The following is a 19215-nucleotide window of genomic DNA, read 5'->3' as shown; positions in this document are numbered from 1 at the left end:
CAGCACGCTAACATATGCTTGAGATAGAAGCATCAGTGTGTGTGTGTGTGTGTGTGTGTGTGTGTAAGGGGCGTCAGGGGACCCAAAGGGGAAGATCCAGAATGCAACAGCCGCTATCTGGCAGCCAGCGTGAGTCACGTCCAGAGCAACAGAGACACCCTCCAGTCACACACACTCACATGCCAGAGTGTGCTCGCACATACGTGTGACGCACGCAAACACACACATGCTCACATGATATTATGAGCACACACACTGAACACACACACACACAAACACACACACACACACAATCAACACAACACACACACACACGTCAAAATCTAAATAAAAAATAATAAAAAAACATGCACACACTGACACACATATGCAAACATTGAAACATACAAACAGACACCCACACACACTCCACCATACAGCCACTCCATCACTGAAGCCACCTCCCTGCTGACACACACGGCAGAAATATGCTCTGGCTCTGGCCAACACAGAGCTCTAATGAGAGGTCAGCTATGGACCAGCCTCTCACCACACAGAAAGAACGTCTTGTCATTATACTCGCTGATTACAGTGACCAACGGTGTCACTTACACACAGTTTATGCCCAGGGTTGGGGGATCCGCCGATCTGAATGTGTGTTTGTGTGTGTTTGTGGTTTGAGAGTGTGCGTGTGTGTGTGTGTGTGTGTGTCTGTGTGTGTGTGTGTGTGTTAGCCCCCGTTTCTACCCAGGCAACTAATTTGGTTTGGGGGAGCGGAGGGGGGGGGATTCATTGGGTTGATTTCAGACTGGACAGGGTGTCCAGTTTTGCGTAAATACGGCCTGTACCCACCGGCTGGTCAGGGCTGCGCCAGCCACAGAGTGATCAGCCTTCACAGAACTATTTCTCAGATAGCAGCCAGCGTCTCTTTTCTCACAACACAGAAATGGGATTTTTGGTAGCACTTCCCTAAAACCTAGTAGCCAAAAAGCCTTATAAAAGAAGTCTTCAAAATGCATCCCAAAACGACAAAACGATATGACTAGACATGACTGCACTCATAAAGCCTTATAATGCTGTACTACAAGCCCTACACAACTCTTATTACCAACATTTGTATGGCTGGTCCAATTCAGGCTATAAGGGTTTACACTATAAAACTTTTAACGCTTTATGAGCGGATTCATTTTAATGAGGCAATATGAATGCTTCAGAATACTTTATGAATGTGTTAGTATTGTTCCACGGACACTGGGCTTATGGAACGTATTGCTGTAGTTTTATTTAACGGTTCTCTTGCAATGTACACTTAGTTCTGTTCACTTGCATTGTACACTAAGCTAAGGCCCAGTCCTTGTTGTAGAAGTATTTTGTGGAAAATGCCTAAAACAGCAGTAGTCTAGCGTTGTGTGTCGTTTTGAGTTTGGCGATGAGTAATTCAGACCAAATGTGTGACTGAAGCCGGAGACTCTTTTCACTCCAAAAGTGAGTGGTGGTGTCCTATGTCTCTCTCTTTCCCTCAAACACACACACTCTCCTTCTTCTTTCCTTTCACTCTCTCCTTCCATTTCTCTCTCTCTCTCTCTCTCTCTCCATTTCTCTCTCTCTCCCTCTCACTCTCTCTCTCTCTCTCCATTTCTCTCTCTTAGCTTCATTTCATTTGACACTTCATCTCTCTCTCAGCCTCACACTCTTTTTCTCAAATCTCCATTTCTCCCCACCCCCGCCCCTTTCTCTCTCTCTCTCTCTCTCTCTCTCTCTCTCTCTCTCTCTCTCTCCTCTCTCTCTCTCTCTCTCTCTCTCTCTGCTGAGTTATCAGCCACTGCTGTTGTGTGGTGTCCCAGGTGGGTCCAGAGTGCCCCTACCCCCTACTCCAGTGCTGGTGTCTGGTCAAAACTACCCACCCCCCAGTAGTGGCCCCTGAATGCCATTTGTTGTCCATCACTCAGTGCCCCCAGTTAGCCGCGTCTGCTCTGGCCGCTGAAAGGCCCATTCACACGGCTTCCCCTCTCTCCCCCCTTTCTCTCTCTCTCTTCTCGCTCCTCTGGATGTTTTTGCAATTCAATATTTTCACACGCGGGCTCATCGTTACCGCGGAACCGGAGCCGGCCAAGACAAAGCGACGAGTCGGAGGCACGGGGCAGAAGCCGAGGCAGAGGCAGGGGCAGGGGCAACATCGGCAGGGGGAGGGGGAGGCCGGGGCAGAAGGCGCGCGGGGCAGAGTAAAGGGAGAGTGTGCTGGAGGACTGAAGTTAATGGGCCATCTTGAAATGTTTTGCTGAGGCTCAAGAAACCCCTCCTTAACGGTTTGTGCTAACAGTCTGATGGAAGATCTTAAGCGCTTTTTTTTGTTTTGTTTTGGGGGGGTTTTTGTCTCTCTGAATTTAAAAGCCCCCCTTTCCTTCTTCTACATTGTCGTCTTTCGGACCAAAAAGCAAATACTAACATGCCATTATGTTTTGTTATGACATAATGATGGGCTGGGGGAAAACCAAAGCCTGTGAGTCTGTAAGAGGGTGTAGGCCAGGGGGGCGGGGGATCATGATGGCGGGGGAGGCAGTGTAAATATTTCGCCATGTGTATCTGGGGAATATGGTGACTTTAACTGTCTGACCTCTGAGCCTTTGGCTCGGATGCTATTTAAGACACACACACACACACACACACACACACACACACACACACACACACACACACACACACACACACACACACAAGACACACACACAGACTCATGCTCTCCCTGTGTTTGTGAGTTTAAGCTGATGTTTCTTCGCCCTCCAAATAAATCAATCAATTTAGAAAAACACTCCCACTACACATGTTTTCTGCATAATATAATAAACACATGTGCACCCATAAGAGACTATTCAACTGCATGCACCAAAGTGACAAAAGGCTGTTCACACACAGAGACAAAGCTTGATAAAGCACCAAAGAAAACACTGACTCTTTCCCCCTCTTCAAACACACAGCCGAGGCAGTGTGCAGCGCAGTTGTCCACTCACTGACCGAGCCTGCGATGTAATGTCGTAATAATTTGTGTAGAACGTTGGCCCTGAAGTGCATTTTAAGAACACGCCGGCTGCTTGAGATTTTTCTAGATTTTTCCAGTGCACCGCACTTTGGTTAATGAAATTAAACACACCAATACGGCACGCTCTCATGGGAGGGCCATAATCAACGTGCCAGCCGTTTCATTTTTTATGAAAATAAATTACAGCTGGTTAGATGGGCTAATTGTGTTGCAAACCTGAAGGGAAAAAAGAAAGAAAGAAACACACCATTGATATAATTAAGCCAATTTTCATGGACAGGCCTACTTGAAGAGGCAGTAAAATAAGCACTACATTCATCAGGGAACAGCGTTCTCCCTCCTCCTCCTCCTCCTCCTCTTCCTCCTGTCCTCCCGTCGCCTCTCCTCTACTCCACACTTCATAGTTTTTCAGAAAAAGTTAAGCATTAAACAAACACTGGCCCAAACTGCCAGAAACACTCACTCAATAGTGACAGCTCAATTATCCTACCTATCGCAGTATTCACCGAGAGAGAAAGAGAGAGAGAAAGAGAGAGAGAGAGAAACTAAAGAAAAGGCATCGTGACGTGAGTCCTACTGAGTATCTCAGGACGGTCTCTTGGCGACACAAAAAAGAATCCTTTATCATGGCAACTCAAAGAATCTGATCTCTGCGCCGAAAATCCCCTACTCTCCCTCTCTCTCTCTCTCCCTTTCACTCTCTTGCTCCTTCACTCCCTCTCTCTCTCTCTCTCTCTCTCTCTCTCTCTCTCCCTCTCACTCTCTTGCTCCCTCTCCCTCTCTCTCTCTCTCTCTCTCTCTCCCTCTCACTCTCTTGCTCCCTCTCTCTCTCTCTCTCTCTCTCCCTCTCTGGCTCTCGGTGTCCTCTCTGGGTCTATGTTAATGGGCTTTAATGAGACACTACATACCCATCTTTGTGTTAATGACACGGCAGACGGGGCAGGGTCAGGCCGGCTGGAGCGGAGATAAGCGTGGCGGGACGACAGAAGAGCGACCCGGGGCTTTGAACAGGCCGGCGTTAGCCAGGGACATGAAAGGGCCGCCTGCTAAATTCATCCCTCTGGAAGAACCCCCAGGAGGGGCAACGTTAGCAGCCCTTATCTGTCCAGGATGGAACATCAAGGTCTGGGGCTGTGTCTCCGACAAAACAGCTCCAGGGAGGGGAGACGGGGCAGAGAAGGGAAGAGAAGACAAGAGAAGAAAGAGAGAAGAGGAGGAGAAGAGGAGGAGAAGAGGAGGAGAAGAGGAAAGAAACAGAGAGAGAGGTGAGAAAAAGATGAGAGGAGTAAAAGTGAGGAGGGGAGAGAGGTAGAGAGAAGAGTACAGAGGAGAGGAGGAGGAGGAGGAGGAGAGAGGTAGAGAAGAGAAGAGAGGAGAGGAGAGGGGGGGAGGAGGATGAGGGGAGCAGGCAGTGAGCAGGGGACAGACTGCATGAGTGTGGCTTCACAGCACAGGCCAACACTGCCAGGGAACAAGAGGGTGTTGTAAATACAGTCATCTGTGCCAAAACCACCAAGGCTGCTGACCCCCCTCTACACGCGCACACACACACACACAAACACACACGGCCTCCACCCAACTTAACATAACTGGGAGGATGTCCACTTATTAGCATGGCACAGTCGCAGCCAAGTATCACATATTCACACACACGTGCACACACACACATTCTCATGAACAAACACACACACACACACACACACACACACACACAAATACACACACACAAAACCAATCAGGAATACAATGCTACACAACATGAAAAATCTATTTTAATTTTACGCCAACTAAAAATAATGTGTATAGCTTCGTGTCAAAATATATACACAATATGCAATGTTCTTTCTTCACTATATATTAAGCTATAAAAACAGCAACTCCACAACTCGCACACTCTGCTCCGCGGGTCTGAAGCTAAATGGAGAAAGACAATGATCAGGCCCCAATTTATGTGTACAAATTGTCGACCTTTTCATTGTCCATCACAATCTTAATTTGACTTCCAGAGAGTAATGCATGCAAGCACCTTCCGCCTGGCCCCTCGAGAGTGCACGCAGCCATTGCAGCTTAACTGGCACTTTCTGGGCAGGAACTTCGACGTGAGACATTTTATGGCCTAAAATTAGCCACGCTGAACACATGCTCGAGAGCTAATTATTTCTCGGGGTGCCCAAAACTGCAGGAGTAAAAGTGTACCCCCTGGGCGTGTGTGTGTGTATGTGTGTGCTGAGGAGGGGGGGGGGGGTTCCTCCCCATGTGCAGGCTGACCGTGCCACTCCAACGGGAGCTCCTGATTGGAGGGCTGACGCACAAATGGCGTCCCATCATGCCCCAGTGAGAGATGTGACGTGACATTAGGCTCTACACAGGCCTCATTCGCACTCTGAGTCAGTCCTTGTTAAAGTGTGGAGAAACGCAATAGTCCTCTCTCTCTCTCCCTCTTTCTTTCTCTCTTGTCATTTTGGTGCAGCATTTTAAAAGGTAGCCCTGTCAAAAAACACTAAACCTGAGTGTAAGGTTTCAGTCTGCATCTTACACTAAGCCTAGTAAGTCAAAATATTTCCAAAAGCCTGGTATCCAATGAACAGTGGCCAGAAATAATAATAATGAAAGAAAATACTACACAAAGGTTATTCTGTAGTCATTCAGTCACCTTTTCAACTAATAAAAAATCAAAACAGCAGAAGAAAACAATGAAACAGATCAGGGAGAATACAAACATTTACAAAAACAAATAGCCCTTATTTTCTCTCTTTTTTGTGTGTGTGTGTGTGTGTGTGTGTGTGTGTGAGTGTGTGTAGGATAGCTGATAGTAGACAAAAATTCTTGTGTAACACGATAACCTCTGTTTTCAACATACACACACACAGACACACACTGAATGTCCAGAACAAGGTATAATTAGCCCCACAAACAGAAACTATCCTATCTAGCACACGCTGTTCTCCTGCACAGCTCCAACCATCATCCATCCATCAGCTTCCTCATTGCAAGAGCACACACACACACACACACACACACACACAAGCACAAATCCCTTGGAGCGAAACCACACACACAGGGTGCTAACTCATCTTTAAGACACGCACGTATAACTGCCAAAACACTGTAAAAGCCAGCGACTGACTAAGATAAAGAGACAGCCTAGAACGCAGCAGAGCCAGAATGGAGCTGGGACGGCTCGAAGCTGAGCCGCAATGGACTTGGCAGCACTCCGCTTTAGAGCCCGAATGGATTGGGATATATACAGCACAGACACGGACGATGTCCAGCGAAGGCCAAGCCAAGCTACAGGGAGAGCCCACTGCAATGCCATGTCATAACCATTAAGTATGGGCTTTTAATGAAACATTACTAGGCTTCTCGATGATTGTGTTGACTAATGTCACACGCTAGTATTTAACATCCACACACACACACACACAAACACTAAGAATTGAAGTACACACACACACAAATTATAATTATGGGAAAAATATGTGTGAATTCACACATCGACACACTCATGAATAGCCATACACAATCATGAATGTGCGCACACACACAGACACACACACCCCAGTACACAATAATACACAATACATGACTCTGATCCGTCCACCCGAATATTGCAGGAGCAAATAGCAAATAACAAACACACACACACACACACACACAAAATCACGAATATCCACATACAGTACAAACACACCCCCACATAAAGCTAAACGCAAACATGATATATGCCCACACCGAAGATCACAATGGCCGACACACACACACCGAGGAGCAGAAAGTGGCGGAGCATGAGTCACGTGTCACAGAGGTGGGCAAGGTCGAGTTTACGGCGCTTCACCTCTAGCCAACCACAGGGCACTTCAAGGAGCGGCATGGCTTCAGGTGGCAAGCCCTCTCGCTCACCCGCCCGCCCGCCCGCCCATTACACTCTCTCTCTCTCTCTCTCTCTCTCTCTTCTTCTCTCTTTAGCTCATATACAAACTCTCTCTCTGTTTCACTCGGTCTTGCTCAGTCCCTCCCTCTCTCACCCCCTCCATCTCTCTCTTCCGTATCTATCCCCCGTTCTCTTTCTGCGGGCACAGGAAAGTCAAGCTCCTGCTAGAAGTCCCACACACACACACACACACACACAAACACACTCAACCTTTCCACTTTGTAAAGACTGGGGTTAACACGGCACAACAGCTACGGCTCTTCAGGGACAGAGAAGGAGCGAGCGAGGGAGAGAGAGCGAGGGAGAGAGAGAGAGAGAGAGAGAGAGGACAGGGTGGAGGAGGAAGAGAGAGAGGGAGCATTTGTGTGTGCACACTCTGAACTGGTTGATTATTACAAACATTAAAAGAACATTAAAATTCTACATGGCTTCATTTTGTCTCAGTGTTAATCAGGTCATCCAGCCATGGCACCTCGTAGGCTTGGCGCATGCATGCACACACACACACACACACACACACACACACACACACCTCTATGTCTATCCAGTATCACGAGGTGCTGGTGCAACACCCTTTTTCCTGTAACAAATATGTCACTTAATTTATCTCACAGTCATTTCTCTCTCTCTCTCTCTCTCTCTGTATCCATTAGGGACATTATCACGTCTTAGAGCACTCACACAAAAGGCAGCACTTATGCGCGCCTCTCACCAGATCCCCTTATCAAAGACAAACTCACACCTCTGAGATTATGGATCTGGTGTTGACGCTTCAATACAGGGCTTTTTGCGCACCGCTGGCTTTCGCTCGACTTCCTGGTGCATCCCATGAGGCACTGCTCTCAGGTCAGACCCTCAGCCGAGCGCCCCTGTGCTGTGGTTTTTTAGCGTTTGTCCACCACAAGTGCGCCGGTGGAAGCACTGCGGCCGGCCAGCCAGAAGGACAGACGGACAGACAGACAGACAGACAGGCGGTCAGACAGACAGACAGACAGACAGACAGGCGATCAGGCGGTGAGCTGCTATAGCATTGCTGACACTGTCGGTTTACAATGTCATGGCTTGGTTTTATTGCATCTGTCAAAACACGAGGGCAAAGCCAGGCTCCATGATATGGCTTCATGCCCCCATGTGCACGGGCACAGCGACACAGGGCAACAGGCGTGGAGCGGAGCAGGGCAGCCTAGCCAGCCAGCCTCAACCACAACACTCTCATGAAAACACACCACAGCCGCCTGCCCTGCACACTGCTGGATCCCACGCACTGGGCCAGGTATGGGGAGGTGAAGTGCCCTGTGTGTGTGTGTGTGTGTGTCAGTGTGTGTGTGTGTAAGAGAGTGTGAGAAAGAGAGTGAGTCATTTGTCAAAGGAGGATGGAATGGCTTGTACAGTATATGGCTAAGAGTAGGGAGGGGGCATGTGTGGAGAAATATTTTTATTATTAGAGTATATAGTAAACCAAGCCCTCATCTATTATGTCTCTTCTGCCAACAAATACTATTCTCTTGTGCCCCCCCCCCCCTTTACTATATGTGTGTGTGTGTGTGTGTGTGTGTGTGTGTGTGTGTGTGTGTGTGTGTGTGTGTGTGTGTGTGTCCCAGCTCTCTCACAAACCTCAAATTTCTTGCGACTGCTTTCTCATAAGGGGCCTCTGTGCTCGCCGGAGTGTTGATACCCGATGATAAGTGTCCAGTCGACATATTTATTTAATGACGTCATTGGTGCATTTAAATTGCGGCAGGAACGGGCAGGAGCAGAAGCACGAGCCGGGGGGAAGGCTCGGATTCTCGCGCCGACCTCTCTCAACGAAACAATTTATCTACATTTTCCATGAATAGCAAAGAATTCTCACTTACGCGTGTATGCATTTAAACACCATATAAAATTATTCGACGGTGATCACCACCGTAGTCGTGGTGATAGTGAGAATAATAGATATTATTAATTCATAGATTCATTATGCTCACGCGCACTGTTTAATAGTAAGCTATCATATGTCAGATCACTTTCTGTCGCTTTCATTAGGCCATTTTAAATTGAATAAGCACGGAAACACCAAAACGACAGCACAACCTACGAAGTAGGCCTAGCAAGAGAGTTTTAATGTCGTCTGTTTAGTTTCTATTACCTTAAAAACAATATGAATAGGCAACATAACTAATATTTAATAGATTACATTTTTGTGTAGGCTAGTCAGCAAATGTGAGACCATTTGAGGCCAAAGTTTCTTGTAAAAAAAATAAAATAAATAAATAATACTAAATAATAATAATAATAATAATAATAATAATAATAATAATGTTAGGCTTTCTGTGCATGGGAGCTTTTATCTTTTATGGCACACAAACACTGTGTGTGAGTGTGTGTGTGTGTGTGTGGGGGGGTCCGAGGTCAACAAAAGCATCATCAGAAGTAGAACAACTACGTAACATTGAATGTTATACCTCTAACCGATCAACAAGTCCCATTATATAGGCTATGCATATGACATATGACTAAAGCTACTAAGCTGTTAAAATAAATGCCCTCAAAGATTCCACTGTAAACACCACAAGTCATAAAAAAACAGTTGAACCGCAACGCCAAAGGTAAGAAAACAGCGCTCACACACAGACACATACACACACCCCAATACGATCATACTAAACACGCTGTCTCTGTTAAGAGATGTGCTGTTTAAAAAAGGACCCACGACTAATTATGCCGGAGGGCAGCGCGCACAGTCGGCCAGGTTGCGGGGCTCGCACACTTGATAACCGGCTCCCTTGGGCCCAGAGAGGGGGTGGGGTGCATTCAATTTACATTCTCTCCGACTGAGTGCCATCACAAAGCCTTTCCTCAAATTCATTGCTTGTTTATTAGAATTTCATTTTAAAATGCAAAAGGACTTTCCTGTAATTAATTATACCTGTAATATAGCAACAGATTTTGCGATCAGAATGGTTTTTAAAGGAACCTGTAGCCTACCCCTTCATTTTAGTCAAGTCACTAAATGTAGTAAATGTATTAGATAAATACCGTCTCTTCCCATAAACTTCTGTACCTCATTAATAAACAATAATAATAATAATAATAATAATAATAATAATAATAATCGTCATCACCATCATAATCATCATCCTTATCTTTTGAAACGACCTACAATAACAAATAACTACATATTTTTTTTATTACAGTTTTTGCTTGTCTGTATTTACATGTAGGCTATACCATAGCGATGTTGTAAAGTGAGATATGTAATAGACGGAAGCATGGACGCTGCTGCTTTCCCAGGTCCTCTGTGGTTGCATGTCGACTGATAGGCATATGTCCGCAATGAGAATTAGTCACGGACTGGGTTATAGGCCATCACAATATTTTACTAATTTTCAAAGGGGAATATTAATCAAGTAGGCCTACAAACTGAACAAAAGCACTACACATATCAAACACCACCATCGAGCGTTTCCACACAGATGAACTTGAACAACTCGAGGAGTTGGAGAAAATTTTGCTTTGTTCATACAACAGCAACTCTGAGGCCGAGTCTCCACGAACTAATTACCTAAAACTGACTTTCACAGGGGGCTTTCATCTCCTAATTCTCCCTTTCTCTCTCGCTGCGTTTCACCAGGCCCCTGCCGCTTGTTTCAGACACTTGCAAGCGGCGTGTGACCATCAACTTTCGACACTGTAAAAAAAAAAAATATATAGGCTACACCCCTGTGTAGGCGAGACGTCATTGTCCACCTGTTATTGCTCTTTTGTGCATGAGCTGTGGTGCTGTTCAGTGAGGTCCCGTGCGTGGTGACCTCTCTTGAGCTCGTGTCACTGACTCGAGAAGACAACGTTTGGAGAGCTGTGTTTAGGCCCTGTTTTGAACGGTGCCGGTATCTGCCCAAAAACGGGGTCAGCGTCGTGTGTCCACATCACCTCCCGTTTCTCAGACTGTCAGAGTAATTGTATCTGATAATAGTCTGTCGGTGAACATTTGATAATAATTTGAGAAATATTTAATTAGTGCCAAGGCAGGTCCTGGTACGTGCCGTCTGGCAAGAGTGTATTTATCCTAATTAGCGCCCGGATCAACAGGTAATCACACGTGTGCAGTCTGGGCCCCGTCCAACAGATCAACACAAAATCGTCAAGGCTGCAACAGGCCATCACACACACACACACACACACACACACACAACCGCAGCACCATGCAGGCAATTAACAAAATACTTGCAGAACTAGCAGGCCACAAAATACAAACTCTAGTTTTAAGATCCATACACGAATGTCAATATTTTCCCACAATATATGATTTAATATGTAATGCACTACATATGTTATCAAATTACAAGAAAGGATGTACTAATAATAACCATGTATGTAATGTAATGAATTTAACTAACAGGCTGTCTTTTCGAAAATACATTTTATTATTATTTTAGAAAGAGCCGAAAGAACCTTCAAACACGACTACATTGCTCAAACATTCTTTAGTAAAAATGAACATTCAGTACTCAGCAAAAATCCTCTCCTCCACCAAAGCAATACTCGTTACCAGCTATCTTAAGATGTTGTCTCTTCTGCTCTCAATATTTTATAACATTTATTCCAAAATATTTGTTACAATTGTACAGTTCAATCGGGCCTTGCAAGATCATTTGAATGTAGTGCAAAACTGCGCCAAACAAAGGGAAAACTACAGCTTTCTAAGATCATAAAATTGCATGAACGCAAAACAACAACCAGTAAACACAGTCAAATAATTTATTGTTATCTATTATTTATTTTGGTTCTTAATTTGAGTTAACCATAAATGAATAAAAGAATAATAACTGACAAACAAGCCTACTCCATGAAACATCAGACAAGTAAAATATCCAATAAAAATGTTATTACACGTCAGAAGGAAACACTCTTAAATGACGTCGGGTATAAACATTCCTCAGAAGAACAAACGTATTTTTCCCATACGAACAGTGCAGCTGTCCAGGCAAAAGTAGTATGTGTTTGTTGCATAAGGCATTATTGATTGCTATTCCCAAATGGAAAACCGTACACAGCGCAGCAGTCCGGTTTGTGTAGGTTATTTCTTCTAATGCAGAAAAATACATTTGGAAAAAAATCCTCGAGAAAATATAATCGTTTTCTTTCGAATTCCCTTTCTCCTCTAGCACGTCTACTTGTCGGTGAATGAGTTGCTCGGAACAGCTCGCGCCTCATTCACTGTTGCACACAGCCTTGAGCAGTGCACGAGCGCCCACTATTAAACGCCTGGAATATTGTTTCACAAGACTTGGAAGGACTCAATAAAAAAGTTACTATCCCTTTCGACAACTTTTCGCAAACTTCTGAGCAACGATTCTTCGCCATTTCTCGACATTCGGCACCAAAAACTGCGAATTTAGTGGCGGAGCATTCACATGGATTTGCTATGGCTTTTTACCTCCTTATCATTTGAGCGAAACCACCAGCGGTGTTGTTTCATCACATATAACTTCTGACGTTGTGAACAAGCAAAGCGAGGCTGCTACGGCGAAAAGGGTGGGCATACAGACTACGGAGAATTTTAGCCTTCACACACAGATGGATACCTACTTTTTAAAAAAGGAATATACGGGACAAAGACACGTTACTAAGAGGAACTGATCAATGAAACTGACTCTTTAGTTATCTGCACGAGAGTTCAAAGTATCGGACTGCCGGTTGCTCGAGTGAGAGAAGGGAAAATACACCTACTTTTGGCCAGTTTCCGCGCCCTCGCCTTGGATCTCATCTTGTCGGCTTGTAGATTCCTCTCGTCCTCCTTGAGCCCAGAAGCAGCAACAACACTATCTTCATCTCACAAGCATTGTCAGTTTGGACACCTTCGCACATGCGCACAGGCCATTCAATCTGACACCCTCGTCAGGGCCAAAAAACTTTCCAATGTATTCATCATCATCACTTTTTGTCCTATCGTCTCTCCTTTAGATCACTTATCTCTTTCCCTCCTCCCTCCCTCCCGCTCCCCGCACCATCTCGCGCCCCCTCCCTTCTCCTCGCGACTCCTTTAAGAGCTATAACTCTTATTTTGCGCGAACCTGCGGGATCCGGTCTCACGCTGGACACAGCCTCGCCGGTATGCGGGGTCAAGGTCGCATCTCCCCGCGTGCAAGGTGATTCTGATCGAATCGAATATTTACAGTAAGCGTTACACGTCCGTTTAAGAGCTTGGACACACCGGGGTGAAACGAAGAGGTAAAGTATATCTCTCCCACTGTTAATGAACTTGAATAGTTATCCATTTAAAAACATACAACACGGCAATTATTTTTGTCATTATTGTTGTTGTAATAGCCTATTAAGTCTATAGAGGCCTAATGCTATATTTAATACATTACTGTTATGACTTGAGTTCCTGTCACTGTAGCTGTAAAATAAAGCAAAGGTATATTTTCTGCATGTTAGGTTTTTTGACTATTTTATATATTATCAATGTAGCCTAGCCTACTTGGGAGGTTTTATAGTCATATAATAATCAAAAAAACGCATCATTCTTCAACCGACTTGTTTGTGATGTTATTTATTTAGCGCAAACTTCACAGTGTGGTACGAGTGAGGTTGAGGTGGTGTGACCCGGACTGGCGATTTAGCCCGGCGCGCAGCCTACTGTGCCTCCCTGGTGGACTCAGCACGAGACAGGCGCTCCATGCGGCAGCGCTCGTGCAGTCTCTGCGGAGGTGTGTGAGTGTGTGTGAGTGAATGTGAACATGTGAGCTCCAGAACAGCTAACAGAACATATGTATATGCAAACTCTGATATACCGGTGGAATAGAATTTTTTTTGCTGCACTGTTTGAATTTTATCAACAACATCAAAACAACAGCAATATGACGAATTCGAGACTGAATGCAGCTCCGGGTAAGCAGCGCGAGAGACCCCGACTATATGTAAGTATGGCTCACGAGCATCTGCCTCACTCTCGTTCATGCGTCCGGTGTTTTGACACGTGACGCTTCGCCGCGAGACGTCTTCACTTGTGTCTGAAGCGTCTCTGCATGTAAATGCTGTCTGTATTAAATGGCAGCTGAGTGTGTGTGCATGCGTAAGTGATGTGGCATGCGTGCAGTATCCGTGTGAACAGTGAACTGAAGTGTGTAAGGGCCCTATGATTTTTTTAAAACCATCTGAAAATGTGTATCTCCAGTAGGCCTATATTGAAATTATGCAGGATTATAGACAATATTTGGATAGGCCGAAACGTTTAGCAATTGACGACGCTAAAAAAGAATACAGGGTCCACATTTCAAAACACATATATTTCTATTTTAAAATAATGTATTTTCAGGATTTACTCAAATTACATCTGGAAGTCATTATTAATTATATGCTTGTGTGTCATTGGAAACAAAATATAAAATAGTTTTGGAAATAAACAGAGAATGACCTTGGAGGGCACATTAAGCTCACATGTATCCAGAATGTTCGAGTGTTTATTGAACGTGGTGACAGCTCTTGCCAATCCTGGCCATGAACAGGCCATTATCATGATGATGATAATAATAATAACAATAATAACAATAATAATAATAATAATAATAATAATAATAATAATAATAATAATACGTATTATTAATTATTGTTGTTATTATTATTATTATTATTATTATTACATATTTGTTATATTTTCTAGATTGAATAAAAAGAGAATGATGCAAAATCGAATACAAACTTCAATAAAATAACATTACAATATTAGTAGATCATAAGACATTCATAAATTATTTGTAATGGCTTTATTACCAGTATGGGTTACTTGCTAGCTCATGTACACACCTGCAAGAGTAGGCTACATTCCCAAAGCATGAGTTTTAAATGGGTATGTTTTTCACTGAAAGAGTTGACTACCGGTCTAATGCTAATTTAGAAACAATTTAACACGTCGCCTTTTATAAAAGGGTCCATTCCCCAATGATAAAATCATTTCCATGTCAGAGAGTGGTATTAAATGGCTCACACCGTTTCAAGTGATGGACCGGATCTGGCCTTTGATAGAGTTCCCAGGAGACAGCTGGCCAACGGCGGCCGGCAGTCGACATCAAAGCACGCTGTGAACTTTCGATTTAGGGACCATGAAGGATCAGAAGACATGTATCGATGTAGTCATTTATCTTATGCATCGTTATGATTACAATAGGTCTATTAGTGGACAGAACAAAGGCTGCAGCAGTGGAATTGCGATATTTGGTCAACTCATTAAATGTCTTAATGATAGCTTAAACTAGTGGCAGCTTTGCATGGGGGTGATAGACTACAAGTTGATACAAGTTGCAGTACAAGTGCTCGTAGCAGAGATGAATGCGAAACGCACCAGTTGCAGCAACGGCATTGATAAAAGAAACTTAAAAAAAACAAAATACTAAAAATAACAATACTGGAGCAGGTTGCATGTGTTTGAGTGTGGCCTACGGCCTGGTTACCTGATTTAGCTTAAAAGAAAATCATTGTCCTTCTCACCGGAGCTAATGGCTACCCAAACATTGGACTATTCATAAGGACCATAAATTAGGATGATAAAGGTAAAAACATCAGTAACTGACTATGGCACATGCAAATACTCGTGTTTGCTTAGGCAACTTACTAGACAGCAATCATATTGGCAGATCCATTCTCACCTGATACAGGTTATTAAATCTGACTCAAAACGCAACACCAGAGGTTTTTAAAGAACTGCATTCTGTCTTATCTTGAATGTGGCAACAATATTATCAAATGGAATATCAATCAATGAAGCTTGGCTTTGCTGCAGCCAATAGAGTGTATTGATAAGACCGTTGCGGCTGCGCGCCAGGGAAAGTGCCAACCCTGTAATATTGTCTGAGAAATGTTGCAGCCGGAATACCGAGTACCGCTCTGCTGAAAGCCTTAAGTGGATTATTTCTGAGACCTTTCCGAGGCCACTCTTGTGTTAAATGGATTTAGGTGGCTGGCAGGCACGGTGTAATAAACTCGCAAATTAGGTTGAGCAAACAACCGCATTAGAGGCTACTCTTTATTCCAAAGAGAAAAACACAAGCAGATGACACGGTACGTTTGAGGTGTATGGAAAAAAAAACACGGGTAGACCTATGCTGAAGAGATATTTTGAACGTGACTGATAGTCTGGTAACGCAACAGGTAGGGGGAATGCCGGGTGTGGCTACGTGACGGGGTGGAAATCAACATTATTTCAGTTTGTTGTGGAGCCATTTTTACAAAGCTGACGCCGCAGAGCCCCAAGCGTTACCTTTGTAGCCACATTTGATATGTCAAGGGAGTGCGGAAGAAACGCAGGAGCCATTCAGCAATTCTCAACAATAGCTTTCTGTTGCTCGAGTGAAGCCATGTTTACAGCCGGCATCCAGAACAATTTAAACGAAACGAATTTCTCTCACGCACCAGACAAGACAAATTATTTTAGCAACACCTTTTTTAAAAAGAGCGATTAACTGTAATTACACTTGTAAAGAAAGTGTTGCACTTCTGCGCTTGCCCATTGGGGAACCGTTTTTCTGCGTCATTTAAACGTCTCCATTTTATGAGCTCCTGGAGACGGGATGGCTCTGTAACCACGGTTTTTGGAGTAGTTTCTCTCCAGATTGTTGCCATTTCCCTGTGGTTTCTTTGCAGGAAGGTACTGGCTGTAACCCACGAACCGGAAGAGGGGTGACCTGTACCCAGGGCCACACCAGTGTCCGATTTAATGTCTTCATTTTCTCTTTCCTTTATCCTCTTATGGTTCAATGGTTGAAGCTTTGTAGATAATTAAATACATTTTTTATTTATTTTTTAAGAATGATCTTAGTTAGCCAGGTTAATGAAGGCATTGTGGGTTAACCTTGTCATGGTTAACCTGATGGACACATCTCCGCATTGCTAAAGAGAATATTCAATGGATTTTGGTCCAACTCTGCAATTCCCACGACGCGCAGGCACCGACAGCTTGACGTTTACTGTCATGTTTGGTTTTGATATTATCTTCCAAATGTGGATATCTGACTGCTGCATCATTGTGCAATTATATGGATAGTAACAAATAAACTAATATCACCCTATACAAATGCATGTTTCAGTTTCATGTGTTTATTTTCTTTTATTTAAAAACAAAACCTTTCAGCCTGGGCAATCACCATGCTCATACTATGGACCCAGTGTAGCTACTCTAGAGGAGCACAATACTAATTACCACCCAAGATTAACCTTTTGCTCCCACTACAAGTCATTACATGGTAGTGGAAAATAATAATGAAGTTGAAGACGATGCTGGTGCTAGTAGCAGAGGTGTGTGTGTGCAGTGGAGGCCGTTATTAAATTCAATGCGCAACGTGCAAAGATAAGACGCACACATGACGTAGTACAACAGAGGCCTATACGTCAGACCAGACGCCCGGGTGCGATTTCGTCTTTGAGAGTGAAACCGAAGCTTTATCCACAGAGGACAAGGCTCCGGATTAAGGGTTACGCGCAGATAACATCTCCCGCCACACGAGATATAAGGAGTGAAAGCTACCCAGTCACGGTTAGGAACCGAGGAAGTCGGAGCACTTCAAAACAAAGACGTGTTACTTCAATTATACACTGACTGTAGCTGCTAATTCCTTTGGTATTCCACCGTTTTGAATTTCCCCTTGGGGATCAATAAAGTATCTATCTATCTATCTATATATCTATCGTTTTTGTAACTCTCTCTCTCTCACACACACACACACACACACACACACCACACACACACACACACACACAAACACACACACGGTGTTTTTAAACATTGTATGCAAATGCATGAGAGTAAATGTAAACTAAGATTACATCTATTAATATATAATTTCAGAAATAGGCTACTTGCTGCTGCAAACCAAACATATCAGAATATAAGCTATTCTTTTGACTCAGCCACTATCCAAGACGCCATAAAAAAGTGACAGCCACAAGGCTGACAAGGAACACAGCTGAGACACAGAAAGCACCAAATCAATGACAATTACTGGCCTCTTGTTATTCAGAGGTGTATAAAGAGAGCGGCGCACTACTGCAGCGCGTCCTTTCAGAGAGCAGTGTCACAGTGGCCCCTTATTCAGAAGCGACGGGGCCTTTTCTGTACGGCGCGTAATGAAGTCACACAAGCGGCTACAAGCGGAGCTGGCTTGGTAATTATTAGCCATTAATTGGGTTCAAGACCTTGGGTGTCTATGGGAAATGGGAAATGTGACCGCTACAGACCCACTCTCTAAAGTGTGCCGCCGGAGACTACTGTTGGTGCAGGCGCCTCGTCCCGTGCATGTACGCAGCTCTCTCACCTTACAGCGGACGGGCGTCTCCACAACATGATAAAATTACTACAGCATGATAAAATGTCTAGGTAGAGGATAAGGTGTCAACCAGGGAGGGACGCACGCTTAAAAGTAAGTCCACACACCAAACTAAGTCTGGAGAACAACATTCGATAGCGTTCAAGACTGTTACAGCCTTTATTATAGGCTAAGAAATCATAGATGTGTTTCTATATGATATGTATAGGCTACTGCCCTTGCAGAAGGATCATGCAGCATGCATCCAGAGTTCACGCTCTCTGCACAGTTAATTTGCATCTGTTGGAAATTACATCAATATATTATATGTTTGAGCACATCGACTTTTACATTTCAATAACTGAATAGGCTAAAGCAGTGAGCAAATATGCTTTTAGAATATGTAAAAATATATATGTTAACATGTCTAAGGCGGATAATAACATGGTTCCAGTCTCGGAACACATATTACCATGAAATCTTTCTATATATGTGTATATATAAGATATAAGATGTGACGTTCCTTTATTAATTTTTTGGTTGATGTGTGGTAAATAAAGTAATACGCACTTCATCAACCATTGTGCCCAAGTCATTTCTGAAACGATAAAATAGTAGAACGGGCAATTACTCGAGTGAATTAATTACGATGTCTCAGAAAATAGCCTACCTTTTTTAGTTAAAAAATGATTGTTATTGACACATCAATAAATCATTTGATAAATCAATAATGTATTGAATGCGTGAAAATAAAGAGAGTGGAGCTGACGCTAATTATGTTCAACCAATTTGCCAAATTAGTCTCCTTTACAATATGGTATAATTACCGATGGATAATTAAACGCCTGGTAATTATGGGGTAACAGCCGAACAGTGGGTAGTCGACTGACAGGGTGAGTTTATTTATTTTCTGTTTGTCCAAAGTGAACTTTTTCTTGCTTATAGTGTTTTGATTATTGCTGTTCTTCACGTCATGCGTGAAGTCC

General features: G+C 43.8%; 1 protein-coding gene and 1 long non-coding RNA gene across 2 annotated transcripts in view; one reads left to right on the top strand and one right to left on the bottom strand.

The window, feature by feature from the left end:
• prdm16 (PR domain containing 16) overlaps positions 1 to 12770 on the bottom strand; it is a 242352-nt gene extending 229582 nt beyond the window's left edge. The window contains 1 exon segment of the mRNA XM_048241074.1: positions 12660 to 12770. Coding sequence (XP_048097031.1) covers positions 12660 to 12696 — 37 coding nt within the window. The 5' untranslated portion in view covers positions 12697 to 12770.
• A 741-nt stretch (positions 12771 to 13511) lies between these two features.
• Positions 13512 to 17006, top strand: LOC125293252. Its single transcript, XR_007193347.1, has 2 exons — positions 13512 to 13642; positions 16572 to 17006. It is a non-coding gene; the product is annotated as an uncharacterized LOC125293252 (long non-coding RNA).
• Positions 17007 to 19215: the final 2209 nt, after the last annotated feature.

This window comes from Alosa alosa, chromosome 4 (genome assembly GCF_017589495.1).
Source record: "Alosa alosa isolate M-15738 ecotype Scorff River chromosome 4, AALO_Geno_1.1, whole genome shotgun sequence".
Classification (NCBI taxonomy): Eukaryota; Metazoa; Chordata; class Actinopteri; order Clupeiformes; family Clupeidae; genus Alosa; species Alosa alosa.
This window is presented reverse-complemented; position numbering and strand designations above follow the sequence as displayed.